This window comes from Pseudochaenichthys georgianus, chromosome 17 (assembly GCF_902827115.2).
Source record: "Pseudochaenichthys georgianus chromosome 17, fPseGeo1.2, whole genome shotgun sequence".
Lineage (NCBI taxonomy): Eukaryota > Metazoa > Chordata > Actinopteri > Perciformes > Channichthyidae > Pseudochaenichthys > Pseudochaenichthys georgianus.
The window spans coordinates 3,061,329-3,083,796 of record NC_047519.1 but is presented as its reverse complement, the minus strand read 5'-3'; the positions used below and the strand labels follow the sequence as shown (position 1 = coordinate 3,083,796).

Below are 22,468 nucleotides of genomic sequence, written 5' to 3'. Positions count from 1 at the left end.
ATTGATGAAAGGTTACTTAAACATTTTTCTTAATGTTCTAAAAATGTTTGGGGCCCCTGTCAGTCACGGGGCCTTAGAATCGTCCTAACTTTTCACCCCCTTACGGCGCCTCTGGGTGGAACCAGGCCTACTGTCAGTCTGCTCTGCACTTTCTCTAATCCCCATCTTGCCCAGCCCTGCTGAGTGTTCAGCAGACTGCAGGCTGCTCTTTAGAGAGTGTTCAGTGAGACAGAAGGAATTCTGCTGCTCTGCACTCAGAGGATTCAGAGAGTCCACGGAGCGGTAGGACAAGAATACCCTCATACAGAAAGAAGACCAAGAAGAGCAACGTTGTCTGACTTGGAATAGCAAATAATCATCATCATCATCAGTTATATTTGAAAACTGGAATATGCTTTAAGACTTCGTGAAGCAAACAAAAAGTTGTCAAAATTGGATTTGAAAACACAGCAGTAATTGGAAGTTATCAATTGGATTCTACATCACCGTGGCGACAGTAGCCAGGATCTAAATCCCTTATTGCCGTGGTAGCAGGACTGTTGGAGGGGCCATGCTGTACTTCCAGGTGGTGATCCTGGCCGTTGCGGCCATGCTGGCATACTACTTTGAGTTCACGGACACCTTCAGCCCCGCCCTGCAGGGCTTCATCTGCAGGGACCCCAGCCTCACCAAACCAGACCCCGGCCCCGAACAGGACGGCCGCCTGCAGCCCGTCATACTGTTCTCTGTGGTGGGGGGGCTACCTGTGTTACTGGTGAGTAACTGAGTTTAAGAGAAACTCCCTCTGGAGGGAACACAGGGATTTATTTATCCTTTGCAGACCATTTAACTGCACCAAAACCTACTGTATAGAACCCAACAAATAATATTACGTCCTCTTTAACAGCATAATGTCCTAATTGAATTTTTAAAAGCGCTAACAGAAGCTATTTTCAGACTAAAATATGACCAAATTGGCTTATCAAACATAATTCATTAAATGTTAAAGGTGGGGTAGATAAGTTTGAGAAACCGGCTCAAGATACACTTTTGTTATATTCCATGGAATGCTCTTAACATCCCGATAGCAATGAATATCTTAAGTGCTTTAACAAAAAATCCATTAAAAAATGTCACCTGTGGAAGCCGTAGTACTGTAAAAAGCACGACCAATCATCTGAGCCGACCCGGCTAAAATAACTGGATGGCCGACTGTACCTGCCTGTCAGCCTTCCATCGGTGCACAAACTTATCTCGTGCCCTCATTGGTCATGTGCGCGTTCGTGTGTTGGAGGAGGGGCTCTGTAAGGAAGTGGCAGATTTTTTCCGGTTGTGTATTTTCAAATTCTATCTGAGTAGACCTTTTTTCTTGGGGGATGATAAGCTTGGCAGGTAGAGTAATATGCATGTGTATTATGCGTGATTGTCGAATATTTTCCTTTGGGGATTTATCGTTTATTCTAGTGGGAGGGACGGTAAACAGAGGAAACGCTTTCGGGCCTTCAAATAGGAACTCCAACATTTAACAGACCAGTGGTGTGACTTTATTACCCATTCAAGGACAGACTTTATAGTAGCTTTGATAGTGCTGGCTCCGTAGGCTATAGAGAATCGCATACAGCATGGTGGAGAGGCAAGTGCTCAGAGCATGAAGCCAACAATTGACCGCTGGGTTTAAAATGTCCCAGATCTTCTGCATCAATGCGCAGTTGTGTCCTTTAAGTTTAACCCCGTCTTAAAGTGGCCCACGTGTTCATTATTGTGAGGGAAGTAATAATTAGCTATAATGAATTTAGAAGACAACATGTTTCTGCATGGTTTTAAATGCAGGTGAGTTTGTGTGTGCCAGTTTTGGTTATTTAATTCCAAGTATTACTAAGTATTTCCATCCCAAAGTATTTTTCTGTGTGTTCCTCAGATTTCAGGTGTGGAGCTTGTTATCTTCCTCCTTCACTACAACTCAGACAACCTGTATGACCAGGACACGGTTGTTGTCATGGGAGACTGTTGCTACGTGAACCCTATGGTGCGCAGGACCTTCCGTTTCCTTGGTAATATAATTACTAAATTAAACCCACTTTCAGCTGTTATTTTCATTCATAATCTTATATTTAATTGTGATTCAATTATACTGAAAACCATTGAATCAGCGTTAGGGTTAGTCATCAGTCATTGAGTGGTGATACTGATGTAGGAAGATCGTAAACAGTAGTTATTTTATAAGTAGGTGCTTGGTCACTTTCTAGTTGTAACATGCTATTATGATGTTGTCGCTGTGACTTGATGTTTAATATGGTTTCTGTGCAACATAGAGGTGGCAATAGAGAAAGCACTTTGACTAGAGACTTGTCTTTATAACAAGATAGTTAACAAGGTGCATTGTCTTGATACAATGACATGATTTGCAATCAGACATTTGTTTGCTAAAAAGTCAACACTTATAATATTTTTAGAATCTTGGGGGAATACATCGACCATTAATTTCACATTAACAATTTCGTATTAAAATGAAATTGCTGAATATTTTTAAATGTGCCTCACAAGATTGTTTTGACACGTTTTGAAGACAAATGTTTGATTAAATGATGGTACCTTTGTGCCAACCAAACAAGCAACATTTTGATTAGCATAACGGCTAGCATCCGTTTGTGTCAGCGCAACCCAGTCTCACAAAAAAACGTGTAATAACTACGTTGGTCCACAACGTAGGACGTAGTATTTCTACAAAAACGCCTCTGAAATTGTAAGATCCCTACGTTTTTTTTCACCATTCATTCCAATGGCTGGCGTCTATGTCATGTGATCTTCACATTTCTCCCTGCAGAAAAAAAAAACATGGCCGAACTTCGTTTTATTCTCGGTGTAAAATGCCTATTTAAAGTTACTTTGGCCATTAAAATGCGTTTTGATTTGATGCGAGAAATATGAGTTGTTATTTCAGATAATGTGTGCAGTGGATGCACATGATCTTTAGTTTGCTAGTTATTATGAAGATTACTTCAGGAAATGGTGTCTATACAACGTTTTCATTGTCATCAAGGTGGTTGCTAGGGACGCTGCTATTGATATTATGTATGTAATGTTGTGTAACTATTTAATGGTGTTATCTTTATTGCTACCCCCTTCCCCGTCAATGTATAGTGTTGGTCCACAGCGCAAACCTATTAGTTTAACAAAATCTGCATCTAAAATTGTGGCATAGATACGTTATTTTCCCCTGTGCAATTCTCCATTTACTCAACAATAACACATCCATTAATTATCCTTGTGTTTATTTATTTGTTTGATTAATAAACACAAGTTGGAGTCAGTCAGGACCGAGGGTCGGAGCAGCTCATTTGCTTTACAGAATATTACACCCGGAAGTAAGTATTCTCTCCGCTTCGCTTGACAAACCCTGTGATAGTCCTCAAGCTCTGTGATTGGAGAGTGTGCCGAGCCTCGAACAGCACTTGAAATGGGATGGAACCACGGCAGACTGTCCAAAACTGGATTTGAACGGGTCCACCCCGTCCCCCCCTCCCCCACCCCGTCCCCAGAACTACACATGCTGGCTATTGTGTTTCGCAACATGTTCTCTATCTATGGCACGTCTCTACTGGGAGTTGTAGTTTTAAAAGACGTTTTCGTATTTCCCATAATAAGAAGTGGCCAGTATTAAACTGTGTACATCCCTGGAGGTTTAGGGGACAGGAAACACTCACATTTAAAACATATAATTAATAAATGGGTGAAAATTGCTTGTGCCCATTATGGGCAGTATTAATATATATACCCACATGCCAGCTAAGGTCAGAAGAGCTTTATGTAACAGCTGGTCTTATGTCTGTGACCCCTCCTGTTGTTAATTGATGAGCCTGAAACATGCACTTGTCAAGGTTCAGATGCTCATTTAGCAAATATGGCAGTAGCCATCGATCAACTTAAGATAAGATATACTTTATTGATCCCAAGTTGGAAGCATTTGCGTGGGATCAGCATGTGTAACAGTTGTAAATATGCAGTGGTGTTTATTTGTAAATCATTAAGTATAATCACATAAATTCTGTGTTTTATATTTAATAATTCTGTGTTCTTTATTTATTGATTTTTCAATACCTGACAAGATGAAAAACTTTGGTCACAGGTTCCTCAACAGTGCATTACAAGACATCTATCAATATGTGTGTACCTCCACCATTAAACTGTTGTATTCTGCACATTTCTTATACTATCTACATACATCTTATATAAGAGTATAATACATATGTATAATATCAGTTAAAATAAGTGCTTCAACATAGTTAACATTGCTGGAGGTATACACAAAGTTGTTCATTCATTGCATAACTACACCATAGTTGTGTAGGCCTATATGATATGTCAATAAACCTTAGAAAATCTTGAAATCTTGAAAGGGATGTGCAAAATAGTCATTACATACAGTCTTTAATTAACTATTAGTAGAGAATAACGAGTAATGAATATACTTTATAGGGATCCGATTAATATCTAATAATAAAAATAATGAAATTCAATAACATGCGTTAACCACTAGGTGTCCCTTTATATCAGCTGTGCACTTTTATGGTGTAAATACAGCCTATCTACCAATTGGATCAAATATAAAAGTCAGCCGAATTAGTGTTGATACTGCAAGGAGATGTATTGTGTGAAAAGAAATGTAAGATGTTGTTTAATTGCTGATATATGTATGATCCATGTCACGTTTTCAGTGTTGGCGGCAGTTCCTCATGTTTGTCTAGAAGTCTTCTCATCAGGGCTCTATAAATAGAGAACTACGACAGATATGTAATATTTAATGCAGCCGAACCGTGTATTACAATGCCGTTATGTGATGACTTTCAAAGAGAAAAGCAAGCACACTCGGAATAAAGTCTTTTCGGTCTGTTTCCGGTATTTGTTTATGACGATGTGATGTGAGATGTGAGACTGGAATTGCACAGGGGAAAATAACGTATCTATGCCACAATTTTAGATGCGGATTTTGTTAAACTAATACGTTTGCGCTGTGGACCAACACTATACATTGATGGGGAAGGGGATAGCAATAAAGATTACACCATTAAACTATTACACAACATAACAGAAATAATATCGATAGCAGCGTCCCTAGCAACCACCTTGGTAACAATGAAAATGTTGTATAGACACAATTTCCTGAAGTAATCTTCGTAATAACTAGCAAACTAAAGATCATGTGCATCCACTCTACACATAATCTGAAATAACAACTCATATTTCTCGCATCAAATGACATCAAAACGCATTTTAATGGCCAAACTAACTTTAAAATAGGCATTTTACACCGAGAATAAAACGAAGTTCGGCCATGTTTTTTTTTTCTGCAGGGAGAAATGTGAAGATCATGTGACATAGACGCCAGCCATTGGAATGAATGGTGAAAAAAAACGTAGGGATCTTACAATTTCAGAGGCGTTTTTGTAGAAATACTACGTCCTACGTTGTGGACCAACGTAGTTATTACACGTTTTTTTGGGAGACTGGGTTGGTCAGCGATGTTGGTAGTGCTACTTTTTTAGCTAGCATAATTCCTTCATACATAGATGTGTGTGCGACAGTAGGTGTCATGCTAACATACACGCATACACTATTTGAGATAATAAAGACCATGCTACCTTTAATACTAATTTAGACTAATACCTTTGTTGATGCATTGGTTCAAAGTAACTTAGCACATCAACTTGTACAGAAATTGAGGAAATGTGATACTTTACTTTAATTTCAAGTAAATGGGAGGGAAATGGAATACATTTTACTTCAATAGATTATTTTCGAAAGTTATAATAGTTACTTTACAAATGAAGACTTTACATAGAACATATTATCTTTTTAAACATCATGCATTGGTTTAGAGTAAACTATGCAACATTATATAAAATAATGCAATTAAGCTCCACCTCAACCAAACCTCAAAAATACTTTTTTTTAAATGTAATAAAATGTTGCTTTTAGCTGTTATGGCCTGGATTAACACTGTTAGCTCTGTTTCTGTTGACAGCATTAGCTGCAATGTGATGAAAGAATGGAAACTGGAATCTGCTTAATCAACCACTGAAGTTTATTGAGAGTCATACGGCCGGAGCGTTTACAAGGTATTTCACACAACTTTCATCATGGAAAGACCAAGCCAACTCTGAGGAGACAAAGAAACACAGCGCAGATCTATACATGAATAAAGGAGTGGCCTATATTCTCGCGCTTCCATCTAATCGATACCAGACATTTAAGAACAAAGAAGGGTCTGTTATTACCAACTTGCATGGTCCACACTTCCCCCACAGGAAAGGCAGCGGGCCTCTTGACCTTTGCCCTGTTCAAATTACAAACAGGACACATAGGAGAAAACACTAAAAGTCTCCTAATGCACAGATCACATTAAAATATTTCCTTCACAGCTGCTTCATTATTTGTGCGCATCTTTAAGTAAAGGATTTAAATACAGAATAATATCACCAATGTGTGGATGTGAGTCATTTATTTGAACTTGATTTCATCTCATCTTTGTGTGTTTTTCTGCAGGTGTGTATATCTTCGGTCTATTTACAACAGACATCTTTGTCAGCGCAGGTCAGCTGGTCACAGGAAGTCTCGCTCCTTACTTCCTGTCTGTTTGCCTGCCCAATTACACTGCCCTCGGCTGCCTGGACACGGCTAACTTTGTCAGCCAATCAGATGCTTGTACTGGTGATGCTGATGACATCATGAGAGCCAGGAAGACGTTCCCCTCCAAAGAGGCTGCCCTGAGTGTGTATACAGCTGTGTATCTGGCAGTGAGTGGACCAGCAGTGTATCTACCCTTACAGTACAGCATTGAGCCGTGTCATACAGTAAAATACTCGTCCTTTCCAGATGTACGTCATATCCTGTGTGGGATCCAGTGGAGGTCGCCTGACGGGCCCCCTCCTCAGCCTCTCATTGGTCAGTGCGGCTATGCTCACAGGCATCAACAGAATGGCCGAGTACCGAAACCACTGGTGTGATGTCATCGCAGGACAAGCCATCGGAGGCGCTATCGCTGTCTTTCTGGTCTGTTATCATTCATCTTATTTATATATTTTTTTATATGTGTCCATACATCTAATGACACTCACAGTTGTCACTGCTTCAATGCCATTACAATTCCCCTTTGTGATCAATCTAACAAACTGTGTTTTGTCTAACTTTTTACTAACACCACACTTGTGTTTTAAGTCATAGATCTGTCTGCAAAGATAAGACACTTCGTTCTTATAATCTGTAGGAAATAAGATAAGATAAGATAAGACTATTTATAATAAACACAATAAACACAGCAGCAAAACTGTACACTAAAAGTGCAGCAAAAAGAGCAATTAAACATCCACAGACAACATGAAACATAGAAACATAGAAACACAGATGGTCACACAATCAATGCAATTATTAGCAGTATTTAGTAGTTAGTAGTGCAAAAAATAAAACGTTGTGGCAGTTACGTAATTGCACGTTATCATAGCATTATTAATAATACTAATAATAATAATATTGCACATCGTTACATATAGCAGCATATAGCATATAGCATATACATCGGTATATATATATATATATATATATATATGTTTTTCTGTATGTGACCCTCATACTTGCCAACCTTGAGACCTCAGAAATCGGGAGCATTTCCAAAGCCACCACGGGGGTGGGGGGTTGCTAGGTGGATCGCCGGAGCTGTATTAGATCAACATTAACATGCATGGTAGTTGTAAGTGCACTGCCTTGCGGCCTGTCGCGCCATCCTTGGTGGAGCATACGTGTGGGCTGGACCTGTATTTTACAGGAAAGGAGTGAGCAGAGGGTGGAGTTGTCGATTCTTGTTCAGTTTTCTGTGACTATCTCCCTCACCCTCTCAGACTTTCAGTTGCACGCTACTAAAGAGACACTCTACCATGGAAACCAATCAATGGTGTAGCTGTATTAAAGTCCGAGTGGAAACAGTCCTGAGTAAATCTGATTTTGTCAGAAATCGGGAGAAATGCGGGAGAAATATGACCCCGGGAGGAAACCAGGAGAGGGCTATGACATCGGGAGGGTTGGCAAGTATCGTGACCCTCAGTGAAAACAGTTTGGACACCCCTGTTTTAGACTACAGCATGTAGGCCTACTGTAAACACTTTAGAAGTGTACATCAAAGCTATCCAGAAAACATTTTACAGATTCAATTATTGTAGGGGTTAATCTATCAATAAAACCAGTGAATCAGCCAAATAAATCAAAATGAATCTATTGTAAGTCTTTGGGTAACATTATTGGTTAAACGTTACATTTTCAAATGAACCAAATATTCTTAGAGTCTGTTTTCAGAGTCAGGCCACCACACATCATGTGTGTTCAGAGTGTCAGGCCACTGCACATCATGTGTGTTCAGAGAGTCAGGCCACTGCACATCATGTGTGTTCAGGCACAAACACAAAACTGCTCTAATGGACTAAACAGCTGCAGGACACACACACACTGCTGTTGCATGAATACACTTGAATTCTTCTTTTGTGTACGTGATGGGAACAAAAACCTGGGTCACAGAAACATGTCTCCGTTTTCTGTCACTGTATTCTGGTATTATTTTTTGATCATGCAGAAATGTTATTCTAATATGACTGTCTGTTTTCTTCTCTCTTTCTAGGTGGTGTTTGTGGTTCAGTATTTTAAAAAGAGACGTGTGGTTTCTCACAGCCTCTCAGATTCAGGCACAGCTGACACTGATGAAGCCTCAGCTCAGACCAATCACTGCATGGACGTCAGTGACAAATACACAGTTCCTCAGGTAGCTAACATGATACATATCAAAAGCTAAATGTCTGTACTGAATGTTTCCCATAGGCTTTAAAGCAGGTGGGGGAACCTTTTTCCTCTCGAGGGCCATTTCAATTTTTTCAACATCCTCCGAGGCAAATTATTGACCTCTGCTTAAAAATACTAAAATCACAGCCCATTCATTTTGCCTTCCTTTCATGCTGTGCAAAGAAAAAGCAACCTCTTAATCCAGATATCTTAACATGACTCGCGCATGCACGTGCACGGTTGTGACATGACCACCAAAACAGAAAGATATGGACACAAGATGTGTGCAAATGTATTTAGTTTCCTATCCATGTGAACATGATTTAAGTGGGGGGGACCTAACCTCCTCTAGGGGCGTCCGGGGGCATGCTCCCCCAGGAAGATTATTTTTTAAATATTGAAGTTAAAAGCATCAATCTGGTGCACTTTGAGAGCAACATGAGGAGATCTATGGATACATCTCTCAACACCCATATGGAACAGAACTGTAAACAGATTTATTTTTCTTTATGAATATTTTACAAATCACTCCCCTTTTAAACTGTATTCTTGTTTATTTCAACTTCAACTTCTTTTTACCGTCATACAGTTTTTTATACCTGTTTACTTTATTCTCTTATTTTTTAATAACTATAATGATCATATAAAGATGTGCCTTTACCTCACTGGTTGGCAGGGTCGGCTCTAGAACAAATCGAATGGGGGGGCAATCATTTACCAAGGGGGGGGGCACACACTGCCGTCAACAACCAACACACAAACACCAACTCAACTTCAATTTAAAAAAACATGCTGTAAAGTCTATTGTCTTTCACACACATTGCAGGGTGTAGTGCTATTGTATAGCGCACCTATGACTTGTGCATACATGCACGGTTGTGGCACGACCACCAAAACAGAAACATATGGACATAGGCCACCATATGAAAAGTGTGCAAGTGTATTTAGTATCCTATCCATGTGAACATGTTTTAGGTGGGGGTGGACCTAACCTCCTCTAGGGGGGTCCGGGGGCATGCTCCCCCGGGAAGATGTTTTTTTAAATATTGAAGTTAAATTCATCAATCTGGTGCACTTTGAGAGCAAAGTGAAGCGATCTATGGATCTCTGAGCATCCATATGAAACAGAACTGTAAACAGATTTACTTTTTCTTTATGGATATTTTACTAATCACTCCCCTTTTAAACTGTATTCTTGTGTTACTGTCCTATAGTATTTCATACCCGTTTTTTATGTATTCTCTTATTCTTTAATAACTATAATGATCATATAAAGGTATTCCTCGCAAATACTTGTTTACATAAATGGTGACCATTCCGTTTGAGACCCACTGAGATAACTAGGGTTGCCAACCGTCCCGTATTAGCCGGGACGTCCCGTATTTGAGCCAAAATGGGCGTGTCCCGTACGGGACATTGTTTGTCCCGGACTAAAGGGAAAAATAAAAAATATGTTTCTGTTTGCTCGCAATGCAGTGTGTCTGCCTGTGTGTTTGTGTGCTGTATGGGAAGGGCACTAGGACCGCTCAGTTGACAGGGCAGGCACAATGCTCACATGTGTGTGAGATTTTCTCCGGTGGGCCGCGGGCGCGGCATCATTGTTTGTGTTGCCTGTTCAGTCGTGTGGGAAAATGAACGCTGCCGTTGGAGCAGACCCGGCGGCAGACATACGTCTCTGGGCGGGCATTTGATGTACCAGGGCGGGGCGGGCCCACCCCGAAACTTACATTTCCCGGGAAAACTAAATTGTGAAAGAGCTGACATGCTGAAAACCCAACCCCTGCAGGGGGGTCTGGGGAGATTCTCCCCCAGGAGATTTTTTGAAATACTAACATAAAATACACATTCTGGTACTCTCTTGAGAAGAAAAATAAATACAACTATTACTACACAACATATTTAAAAAAATGAATGCCATTTCAGTTTTGTGTTACTTTGTTCTGAAAGCTGAACCTGCTGCTCCTCACAGAGAGAAGAGGGAAGAGGCTGTGAATTACTTTACATTGCGGATAAGGGTGGATAACCCCCATTGTTCTGTGTGTCAAAATGAAAGACAGCCCACACATCAATCATGTGTGGGTCTTATTTAATTCCGTGTTGATTTCTACATCGAGTACATCGAGGTGCCCAGATGTCCCTAGTGCCCACCTATCCGATTTGAACATGCTGATGTACAATGTGATGTAGTAGCCTAATGCAGGTGTAAGATCATTGTGTTTGTATTGTGTTATAGGTATGCATAGTTTTCTATGCATTTTGAGGGTTTTGGGGGGTTTGACCCCTCGAACCCTAGGGGGCTGGCTCCCCCAAAAGAATTAAATAACATAACCCTAACCCTAAAACCGAAAAAAAGTTTTAAAAAAAAGTAACTAAATCCGCCAGAAACCCGTAAATCTTCGCGCGCGTGCGGGGGACACATGCATGTGTCCCGTTTCTCCATTTCTGGAAGTTGGCAACCCTAGAGATAACCTCCACTAAAGTGAACTATCTAAACACTGAGAGAGTCCTTACCTCACTGAGCTGAGGTTATACGATCCTCTCAGTCTGACAGGAGAGGACTCTCCTCCACCTTGGTGTAGAAACAGCTCTTTATATCCGTTAGCATAGCTAGCTAACCAGATGCTAACAACAACATTCCACGTTACCGCTCACGCACTCACAAAATGCACTCGTGCCACACACACACACAGAGCCGAGCTTGAATGAAACACAGAGACCCAGAAGTAGGCTACTTGTACTGTACTGTATATAATATTATTTTCGATGGCTTTACTGTATAATCAGTGTAACAGATGAACAGATCGCCACTGGGCTTTCATCTAAACACACAGCCACGTAATGATAACAAAACAAAGGTCGCAAGCAACACACCAATCAGAGAGCAGCAGTGAGCACACCTCAGGCTGTGTTTTATATTTGTATTCTTTATTTCTGATGTATTTCACACAACAAAACTTTAGTGGAAACGTTTTCACTTATATGATTAAAAAATAAATAAAAGGCAAAGTGGCAAGGCTTGCCCACCCTGCGTTGGGGGGGAACAGTGACTCATTTGGGGGGGAATGGCCCGCGAATGACCCCCCATGACGCCGACCCTGCTGGTTGGAGAAAAAGCTTCTTATATTCGTTAGCATAGCTAGCTAACCAGATGCTAATAACAACAAAGTTATTGACTGTATGATCAGTATGACAGATGAACAGATCGCCACTGGGCTTTCAACTAAAGACACAGCCACGCAGAAACTGCGGCATGTGTACGGCTCCTTATGGGTACGGCAGTTTCTGAAGTGCCGGAGCAGCGTTCTGGTGCTCTCCGTCAGAACTGCACCCCTGTCAGACGAGACATATACCACGTGATGACACGATAGGCTCGTGTTGTGTTCAAGGACCCTGACCTTGGCCAGGAAAAACAGGTACTCACTTGTTTAATTATTTTGCGGTCTAGATTTCTTTAATTTTTTTCTTTTTTTCTGTGTTTATAAATTACCTCGAGGGCCGTACCAAATGGTCTCGCGGGCCGTACGGCCCGGGGGCCGGAGGTTCCCCACCCCTGCTTTAAACAGATTAAAAGTTGTGTCATCCTCAGGGCTTTTATGATTAAAACAGTTTGTTTATAAACACAAATTATGAATTTAAATGTTTTATTTAAATGTGTTTCTTTTGTGCTTCTATAGAGCCCAGGATCCTGCACAGAAGTCACATGACTATGACCCCCCTCTCTCCTGAACAAGCGGAGATGAAAGTCACCTATTCTACGTCACACTTGGGCCTTAATATTTCTAAGATGCTTATTGCAGAATTTAAACAATCACTTGTTACCACCTTTATATGAACTTAATATGATTTCCCATTGTGTGCTGCCAAGTTCAGTTGATGATCTGCTTTATTGGTTGCTCTGTTTAGAAAACAGGAAGAGTGAGCTCCTCTCCCAGAGGGACATTTGGCAGGCAAGGTAAAAAACAAAATGCAGTTAATCACAAATGTTGTATTGACCTTTTAATTATATAAAGATATCTGATACGTTGGAGCTTTATTGTAAATGGTGCTTGTAGCGCCTTTATTCTGAGGTAATGAACATACACTTTGCAAACAATGTCTAATGCCCTGAAAACTGCAGTCATTAAACCGCTTTTAAAAAAGAATAATCTAGATGCTTCAGTAATGAACAATTACAGACCTATATCAAACCTTCCATTTCTAGGTAAAATCATTGAAAAAGTTGTTTTTCAACAGTTGAGTAATTTCTGGCATTTAATGACATCCACTTAAACACAGACAGTGGCAGAACTTCAGTGTTAGTATTATTAGATCTCAGTGCTGCATTTGACACTGTTGACCACAGCATATTACTAGACAGACTGGAAAACTGGGTGGGACTTTCGGAAACAGCTCTAAATTGGTTTGAATCCTACTTAAAGGAGAGAAACAACGATATTTCTATAGGTAAATACACATCTGAGTTGACAAATATGACATGTGGGGTACCTCAAGGCTCCATCTTGGGGCCTCTTCTCTTTAACGTCTACATGCTACCACTGGCTCAGATAATGAAAAACAACAAAATAAGTTACTATAGCTATGCGGATGACACACACATTTACGTAACAATTTCACCAGGAGACTATGCTCCAATTCAAACACTGAGTAAGTGCATTGAAGAAAATCAATGACTGGATGTGTCAGAACCTTCTCCAATTAAACAAAGATAAAATTGAGGTAATGGTTTTTGGAGCTAAGGCAGAACGTATAAAAGTTAGCGCTGAGCTTCAGTGTGCAATGTTCAAAACAACAGATAAAGCCAGAAATCTAGGTGTAGTCATGGACTCTGACCTGAGTTTCAACAGTCACATTAAAACAGTTACTAAATCAGCCTACTATCACCAAAAGAATATATCTAGGATTAAAAGACTAATGTCACAGCAGGATCTGGAGAAACTTGTCCATGCTTTTATCTTCAGTAGACTCGACTACTGCAATGGTGTCTTCACAGGTCTCACTAAAAAATCTATTAGGAAGCTGCAGCTGATTCAGAACGCCGCTGCTCGAGTCCTCACTGACACTAAGAAAGTGGATCACATCACTCCTGTTCTGAAGTCTTTACACTGGCTTCCTGTGTGTCAAAGAATAGATTTCAAAATACTGCTGCTGGTTTATAAAGCACTGAATGGTTTAGGCCCAAAATACATTTCTGACCTCCTGCTAAATGATGAACCATCCAGATCTCTCAGGTCTTCAGGGACTGGTCAGCTTTCTGTCCCCAGAGTCAGAACTAAACACGGTAAAGCAGCGTTCAGTTATTATGCTCCAAATATCTGGAACAAACTCCCAGAAACCTGCAGGTCCGCTGCAACTCTGACTACTTTTAAATCCAGGCTGAAGACTTTTCTTTTTGTCGCTGCTTTTAATTGAACTATTCATATCTTAGACTGCACTGTAACTTTTATCCATGTGTTTTTTCTTTTTATGTTTATGTTATTAGCTTTTATTTGTAATGACTGATTTTAAATGCCATTTTCTTAATGTCTTTCATTTTTTGTAAAGCACTTTGAATTGCCTTGTGTTGAAAGGTGCTATATAAATAAACTTGCCTTGCCTTGCCTAATGCAAGGCCGGCCACAATGAGGCCCACAGCAAAAGCTAGCCTGATGGATGTTTTTAGCAGTTAATATTGATAATAATACCTTATAATATACACCGTTTTTTTGTGTAGGATCCCATATTATGCTTTATTGTTTCCCAATCCGAGGGGGTTGGCTAATGGTTACACAACCCCCCAAAACATCGTTATGACATCACAAAGTGGCCAAAATCTGATCAGCTCATTTTCAGTCAGGTTTTTATAGAAATGGATCAGGACAAAAAGAGAGAGAATCTTTGTTCCTGAAACGTTCAGAGTCTCTTTCCACACAGGACATATGTTGATGTAGAAGAGACATGAAGAAGAGGGGACACATGTTGATGTAGAAGAGACATGAAGAAGAGGGGACACATGTTGATGTAGAAGAGACATGAAGAAGAGGGGACACGTGTTGATGTAGAAGAGACATGAAGAAGAGGGGACACATGTTGATGTAGAAGAGACATGAAGAAGAGGGGACACATGGTGATGTAGAAGAGACATGAAGAAGAGGGGACACATGTTGATGTAGAAGAGACATGAAGAAGAGGGGACACGTGTTGATGTAGAAGAGACATGAAGAAGAGGGGACACGTGTTGATGTAGAAGAGACATGAAGAAGAGGGGACACATGGTGATGTAGAAGAGACATGAAGAAGAGGGGACACATGGTGATGTAGAAGAGACATGAAGAAGAGGGGACACATGGTGATGTAGAAGAGACGTGAAGAAGAGGGGACACATGTTGATGTAGAAGAGACATGGAGAAGAGGGGACACATGTTGATGTAGAAGAGACATGGAGAAGAGGGGACACGTGTTGATGTAGAAGAGACATGGAGAAGAGGGGACACGTGTTGATGTAGAAGAGACATGGAGAAGAGGGGACACGTGTTGATGTAGAAGAGACATGAAGAAGAGGGGACACGTGTTGATGTAGAAGAGACATGAAGAAGAGGGGACACGTGTTGATGTAGAAGAGACACGAGGAAGAGGGGACACATGTTGATGTAGAAGAGACATGAAGAAGAGGGGACACATGTTGATGTAGAAGAGACATGAAGAAGAGGGGACACATGTTGATGTAGAAGAGACATGAAGAAGAGGGGACACGTGTTGATGTAGAAGAGACACGAGGAAGAGGGGACACATGTTGATGTAGAAGAGACACGAAGAAGAGGGGACACATGTTGATGTAGAAGAGACACGAAGAAGAGGGGACACATGTTGATGTAGAAGAGACATGAGAAGAGGGGACACATGTTGATGTAGAAGAGACATGAAGAAGAGGGGACACGTGTTGATGTAGAAGAGACATGAAGAAGATGTGTGTTCTCCTCCCTCCTCACCTGGTACTATGTGTGTTCTCCTCCCTCCTCACCTGGTACCTATGTGTGTTCTCCTCCCTCCTCACCTGGTACCTATGTGTGTTCTCCTCCCTCCTCACCTGGTACCTATGTGTGTTCTCCTCCCTCCTCACCTGGTACTATGTGTGTTCTCCTCCCTCCTCACCTGGTACCTATGTGTGTTCTCCTCCCTCCTCACCTGGTACCTATGTGTGTTCTCCTCCCTCCTCACCTGGTACCTATGTGTGTTCTCCTCCCTCCTCACCTGGTACCTATGTGTTTTCTCCTCCCTCCTCACCTGGTACCTATGTGTTTTGTCCTCCCTCCTCACCTGGTACCTATGTGTTTCCTCCTCCCTCCTCACCTGGTACCTATGTGTTTCCTCCTCCCTCCTCACCTGGTACCTATGTGTTTCCTCCTCCCTCCTCACCTGGTACCTATGTGTTTCCTCCTCCCTCCTCACCTGGTACCTATGTGTTTCCTCCTCCCTCCTCACCTGGTACCTATGTGTTTTCTCCTCCCTCCTCACCTGGTACCTATGTGTTTCCTCCTCCCTCCTCACCTGGTACCTATGTGTTTTCTCCTCCCTCCTCACCTGGTACCTATGTGTGTTCTCCTCCCTCCTCACCTGGTACCTATGTGTGTTCTCCTCCCTCCTCACCTGGTACCTATGTATGTTCTCCTCCCTCCTCACCTGTCTCGTGTTTATGTGATTAGTCCTGGGTGTATTTCAGTTCTGGGTTTTCTGTCTCTCTTTGTCGGGTTGTCTTGTGTGATAAATAAGTTCGTCGCTGAGTGTTCTGTTTGTCTTTGTCGATATCCGTATCATAGCCTTGAAATAAAGGAGTTTTCAGTTCTATCTGCATGTGGGTCCGACTTCCAACACAAACCGTAACAATGTGATTACAAACAGATGGGCTTTCACTCACTTCCTTATCTTTTGACATTGTTATTGCTATGATGGATTTTCTGTTCCTGATGTTTGAGTTTCTGTGCTCTGTGGATCAGAAGAGAACGCATTTAGAAGTTACAAATATAAAGTGTCAGTAAAGATGTACGCTGTGCTCTACCATGATATCAATCATAACTAAATGTGACTTTTGAATGACATTTGCAGAGCTGCGTTTATTCTAACCCAGGAATACATTCAACAAAGGAACCTTCCGATAAGGGTAATTATTCATTCATAAAATCATTATAATACTACATTATCATTTTACAAATTATGTTATTATAGCAGCAATAATACAATAACAATGACAATGTTGGTATAACAATAACTATTTAAACAATAATAACTTGAATATGTAAATGTGTAAAAATATACTTGTACTACTGTTATCAGGCTGCTACTACACTTTCTAAATGTTCCACTTCATTTTGTATTTCATACTGCTACTTGTCTTTTTCTACTTTGAATGTGTACATTCATTTGTATTTGTTGTTTTTATGTGCATGCCTTTTTATTTAATAGTCTTTTATTTGTATCTTTAGCTGTAACAATGTACTTTTCCCCTCTGTGGGACAGATACAGGATTTCTGATTAGAGCTATAATGTATAATGCATTGTCCCTGATAGTGACAGATAGTCATGTGCTGTGTAAAGCATGTCGTAGCAGACTGTAGGAGCGTACCCAGAGAGGGTATATGCATCATCATGATGATACAAGCCTCCCATCTGCTGCACACTCCGCTCACTCAGCTGACTGCTGCAGAGAGACATGCAGTAAACAAGAACATCATCACAACTACTTTGTATATATTCCAGCAGTATTTTGCCTTTACAAAAATGTACAACAGTTTATATCTACAATTTATTTTTAAAGATTAGTTTTGGTCATTCCAATGATGATGGTCATTACCTTGCCTAATTCAGTAATAAATATTAATCAGTTTTGTAAAGTGTCTTCGCATTAATTTGTTTACAACAAATACATCTGTTTACAATTAACATGTGTATGTGTTATATTATTAACATTATAAGAAGCATTTTAATTCACTCTACAGTATTTAATTGAATATTATTTTCTGTTTGAACATGTACTACATGTTTTACTCACTCCTGCTAGCATTTGACTTGCAACATGGTGTCATTTCTCAGCATTGTTGGCACTATTTGAGGCGCATTGTATTCTCAAAGGTTGCAAAAGCCTTGGACTTCAGAATTCCATTGCCAACAACAACTAAGTTGTAGCTATTAGCTATCTGTTGACAGTAAAGCCTTACAACCTTTGAACAAGGCATGCCAACATTTATAATAGAAATATGTACATATTGTTGGTTATATTATGTTTAATATTCATATTTGTAAGGACTACGTTTCTATATAAGGGTTTAATAGACAGTCACAGAACAATAATGTTCTATGAGCATTATCTGTCATTTAGTTAGGCTGATGAGTCCCTTCAACAGTCTTGCTGCTATTGGCTGACAGAAGGACAGACAACTGTCAATCAGCTGCCACACACAGCCCCGCCCACCTCCACCTGCGAGCCTCCCGCCGCGGGAGTCGGACAGACAGAGTCGCGAGCGTCGCAGGAGAGAGGTAGGCAGACTTTATGTTATAAACGGTGTGAAGTAAAACGTGTTTTAGCTGTGTTAAGAAGTCATACGATCTAACAAAAACTATTAAAATGACTTCTGAGCAACATTGTTTCATAGCTCCATAACTTCGGCTAAAACACTTTGAAGACATAGCTGCTTACTGCATATTGACGTGTAGTCTCTTTAACTGCCGAACAGGGGAGTAAAATGAGCGTGGTCACATACATTTGCATAGAAGGTTTAAAATATTAAATATGTTTTAAACTGAGGGTTTAATGTACTAATTTCTCAGATAAAGAGTGACACACAGAGAGGTGGGGATAATGCCTTAATTCTGTCTAAGCTTCAGTTTCCATTCCGCTTATAGTGTGCTTTCAGTGAAGGGAGTGCACTCCACTGAATACACACTGACAGTATTACTGTGATATTTAGGAAAGGTGAACTGTAGGGTCATAGCCAGCATGTATTCCCAAATTACTAAAAGCACAATTTCCCTTGCATAGCTTCCTATTTAGTTTGACTTGACACTGGTTGGTAACACTGTATACTACCTGACCAGTGAAATACATGATTTAACTATGATGTGTTCAATGGCTCAACCAAGTGGAAGGTATCTTGTTCATTTGGGTAGCCATATGTAAGGACTTCTTGCTTAGTCTAAAGTTGATTGGACAAGATGCTTCTAATCGAATTGTCTTTTCTTTATTTAAAGCACAGTGTTACACCACTATTGTATTCCCTACTATCTCAGATACATACAACCCTCAGTCAAATACGATGCATCTGAGCTGATGAATTGACCATGGATGCAGTGACTTAATGCAGTAAATGTTAGTTGTTGCATTCTGAGAAAGTAGGCCAACTGAACTACTGTTTGTTTAATATTGAATATTTAATTGAAGAAATAACTGTTTTCATTGGATTTAAAAGCTGAAAAGTAAATAGAGCCCAGTGCAGTGATGGTTTGTTGACACAAAGTAACATCTTCTATATGAATGTGTGGACAGGTACTGAGCACATGGTCGGTCAGTGATACTTATGGGCCCACATGGTTCTTCTGTCTGTACCGTAGCTGCAAGCAGATGGTTTACACAGATTAGCAGCCTCATGAGCAGATTAGCTCAGATTGCCCACTGTTTACTGACAGATTGACTGACAGGCAGACATAACCTCTACTCTGCTTTTATTTTGTAGGAGTGGGAATAATTGATTACTCACAGTCTAGTTGGTAAATGTGTATTCCTTTCATTTAGGAAAGTATGTCACAAGTAAAAATAGTGAAGTGCCTGACTGACTGCCAGTGTGTGAGTGCTGTGGGTCAGATTAAGCCCTTGCCTCAGGCTGACAGGATTGACGCCTTGTTTGAGGAAGTTAGGGCAGAACAATATGCAGTCCCTCTCCTTCAATCAAGGTCACAGAGCAAAATTAATATAAGTCCCCTTTCTCCTGCCTGACCTGAGGCAGTGGGTATGCTATCATGTTAGCATACTGTTTAGCTGCAGGCTATACAGCAGTATTGCTACCACGCTAGTAGTGTGCCTTACACAGCCACTAGGATGTGCACTCAGTTTGGCACATGGCACACTGAAAATAGAAGCAGTTAGTAAGAATACCCTTCACCCCGCGACCCCCTTATAAATGTGAACCCCCTCTGACCTCTAACAACTATGACCCACATCTATATCCAACACAGGCTGCCTTCCTCTATAAATACAATCTGCAGGGAAACAAGTGGTGTATTTAACATTTCTTTCATTTTGTATTAAATCAATATGAACCTGTGTAGCGGACGGTAGACCAATTCACCGACATCACCCAGCAATCTGTTTTTTATGATAGTATTTCACTGCACACTACAATGTTGAATTCTTTGTACACATGTCTGTTTTGCGCCCTAAAACAGGGTGTTGAACAGTTGAACAAACAGTGTCATTTATGATGTATCCAGCTCTCATGTAAACTCTGCTTTTTAAACACTGAACATGCTGATAGACTGAGGACGATGAACAGGTCATGGGTTATCGAGGGGCTTTGATGATGAGCTCATGGTAGTGTTAATCTGGCCCGCGCGTTTACGTTTGCGCTTTCAAATTGTAATTACATTTTTGGATTGATCCCGCTGCTGGCAGGGAACTGCTGCGCGGAGTTCCCTCGCCCCTCCCCCCTCCGAGGGAACTCCGCCACGTCAATCAAATGCGTGCAGCGAGTGATCCAAAAGTGACGGAGTGGAAGGAAAATATATCGCCCAGTCATGTCTACATCAAAACGTTCAGGGAAAAGAAAAGTCGATGATGACCACAGAAGATTTCAGGAGAAGTGGCAGAGTGAATATGTTTTTGTCGAGTACAGGGGAAATGCAACGTGCCTTATATGCACAGAGTATAACGTCAAACGTCACTACTCAACTAAACATGCAGAGTATGCAAAATACCTGGGAGACGAGAGAGAAAAGAGTCACAGAGCTAAAAAATATTCTATGGAAGCAACAAAATCTCTTCAAGAAAGGAAGCAATGAGGCTGATTCAGCAGTCGAAGCCAGCTATGTGGTGAGTGAGATGATTGCTAAGGCGGGAAAGCCGTTTGCGAGTCTGTAAAAAAGTGCATGTTGCAGGCTGCAAGTATAGTCTGTCCGGAAAAGACGGGTCAGTTGAACAACATCAGCCTGTCAGCTAACACAGTGGCAGAGCGCATTTCTGACTTATCAAGTGACATATATGATCAGCTGTGCGACAAAGCCAAACTTTTCTGTGCATACTCTGTGGCTCTTGATGAGAGCACGGACATCACTGACACCGCTCAGCTCGCAATGTATGTCCGTGGTGTTGATGACCAGTTTGAAGTGACAGAGGAGTTGCTTACAGTGAAACCAATGCATGGCCAGACCACCGCTCAGGAGATATTCCAGCAGCAACTGTGTGATGCCATTGCAGATATTGGTCTGCCATGGAAGAGGTTTGTTGGAATTACGACCGACGGAGCGCTATCAATGACCGGGAGGAAAAATGGGCTGGTGGCACTTGTTCAAAGAAAACTGGAGGAGGAGGCCATTGCTCTGCACTGCATTATCCATCAGCAGGCCCTTTGCAGCACATGCTTGAAGTTTGACAATGTGATGTCTGTTATTGTGAAATGCATCAACCATATCAGATCCAGGGGCTTAAAGCACCGCCAGGTCCGTGCTTTTTGGGAGGAAATTGAGTCAGAATATGAGGTTGTGCTCTACTTCACAGAGGTGTGTTGACTCAGCAGGGGACACGTCCTGAAGAGGTTTTTTGAGTTGAGAACAGAACTGAACGTATTCATGCTGGAGAAGGGTGGGATGGCTGTTCCCGAGCTGAGTGATCCCAAATGGCTCATGGACGTAGCTTTTTTGTTGACATCACGCAGGAGCTGAATGCACTGAATAAGAAGTCGCAGGGCCAGGGCCAGATTGTCAGTGCAGCATATGACAATGTCTAAGCATTCTCTACAAAACTGGTGTTATGGAAAGCCCAGCTCCCTCAGAAAAACCTCTGCCATTTCCCAGCATGCAAGGCTCTCATGGACAGGGGCACAGCATTCAGTGGTGAGAAGTATGTTGATGCCATTGTGAAGCTACAGGAGGAATTTGATCAGTGGTTTGCTGACTTCAAGACACACAGAGCCACTTTCCAAATGTTTGCAGACCCCTTCTCCTTTGATGTGGAAAAGGCCCCTGGTGTGCTTCAAATGGAGCTCATTGACCTGCAGTGCAATTCTGAGCTCAAAGCCAAGTTCAGGGAAGTGAATGGGAAAGCAGACGAGCTTGGACAGTTCATGAGAGAATTGCCCCCCCTCCACAACAACTCTTCTCCACCATGAACTTCAATAAGTCAAAGTACAGGTCCAGACTTACTGATGAACATCTTCAAGCCATACTAAGGGTTTCAACTGCTTCCTCCCTCAAAGCAAATGTGGCTCAGCTGTGTGAGAGGAAGCGCTGCCAGGTCTCTACCAGCAAGGAGTAGGCAAGAGCAACTGGAAATAGTTATGTTGTGAAGAACCGTTCATGTTAAGAAGATGTTGAAGAACTGTTAATGTTGTATTTTTTAATACATTTTTTGTGGAATACTTGAAGCGGCCCAGACGTGCCCAGACTCTACGTCCAGCGGCCCCCAGGTAAATGGAGTCTGAGACCCCTGATC

General features: G+C 41.2%; 2 protein-coding genes across 3 annotated transcripts in view; both read left to right on the top strand.

Moving 5' to 3' along the window:
* The first annotated feature begins 550 nt into the window (after positions 1–550).
* plppr5a (phospholipid phosphatase related 5a) lies at positions 551–13,042 on the top strand. Its single transcript, XM_034105100.2, has 6 exons — positions 551–754; positions 1,898–2,030; positions 6,523–6,773; positions 6,853–7,029; positions 8,642–8,782; positions 12,474–13,042. Exons 1-6 carry the CDS (start codon positions 551–553, stop codon positions 12,501–12,503), a joined length of 936 nt encoding a protein of 311 aa, XP_033960991.1. The 3' UTR covers positions 12,504–13,042.
* Positions 13,043–18,236: 5,194 nt separating this feature from the next.
* The window catches only part of LOC117462861 (palmdelphin-like), a 36,005-nt gene continuing 31,773 nt past the window's right edge, over positions 18,237–22,468 (top strand). For both annotated transcript variants that reach the window (XM_034105209.1, XM_034105210.1), the window contains exon 1: positions 18,237–18,306. The gene's annotated coding sequence lies outside the window, so the exon portion shown is untranslated. The remainder of the gene's footprint in view (positions 18,307–22,468) is intronic.

Excerpts from the sequence above, each read along its gene's own strand:
- plppr5a (XM_034105100.2), top strand. The coding sequence starts at position 551 with ATGCTGTACTTCCAGGTGGTGATCCTGGCCGTTGCGGCCATGCTGGCA. Across the intron at positions 6,774-6,852 it reads ATACAGCTGTGTATCTGGCA|ATGTACGTCATATCCTGTGT; the intron begins GTGAGTGGACCA and ends CGTCCTTTCCAG. Across the intron at positions 7,030-8,641 it reads GCGCTATCGCTGTCTTTCTG|GTGGTGTTTGTGGTTCAGTA; the intron begins GTCTGTTATCAT and ends CTCTCTTTCTAG.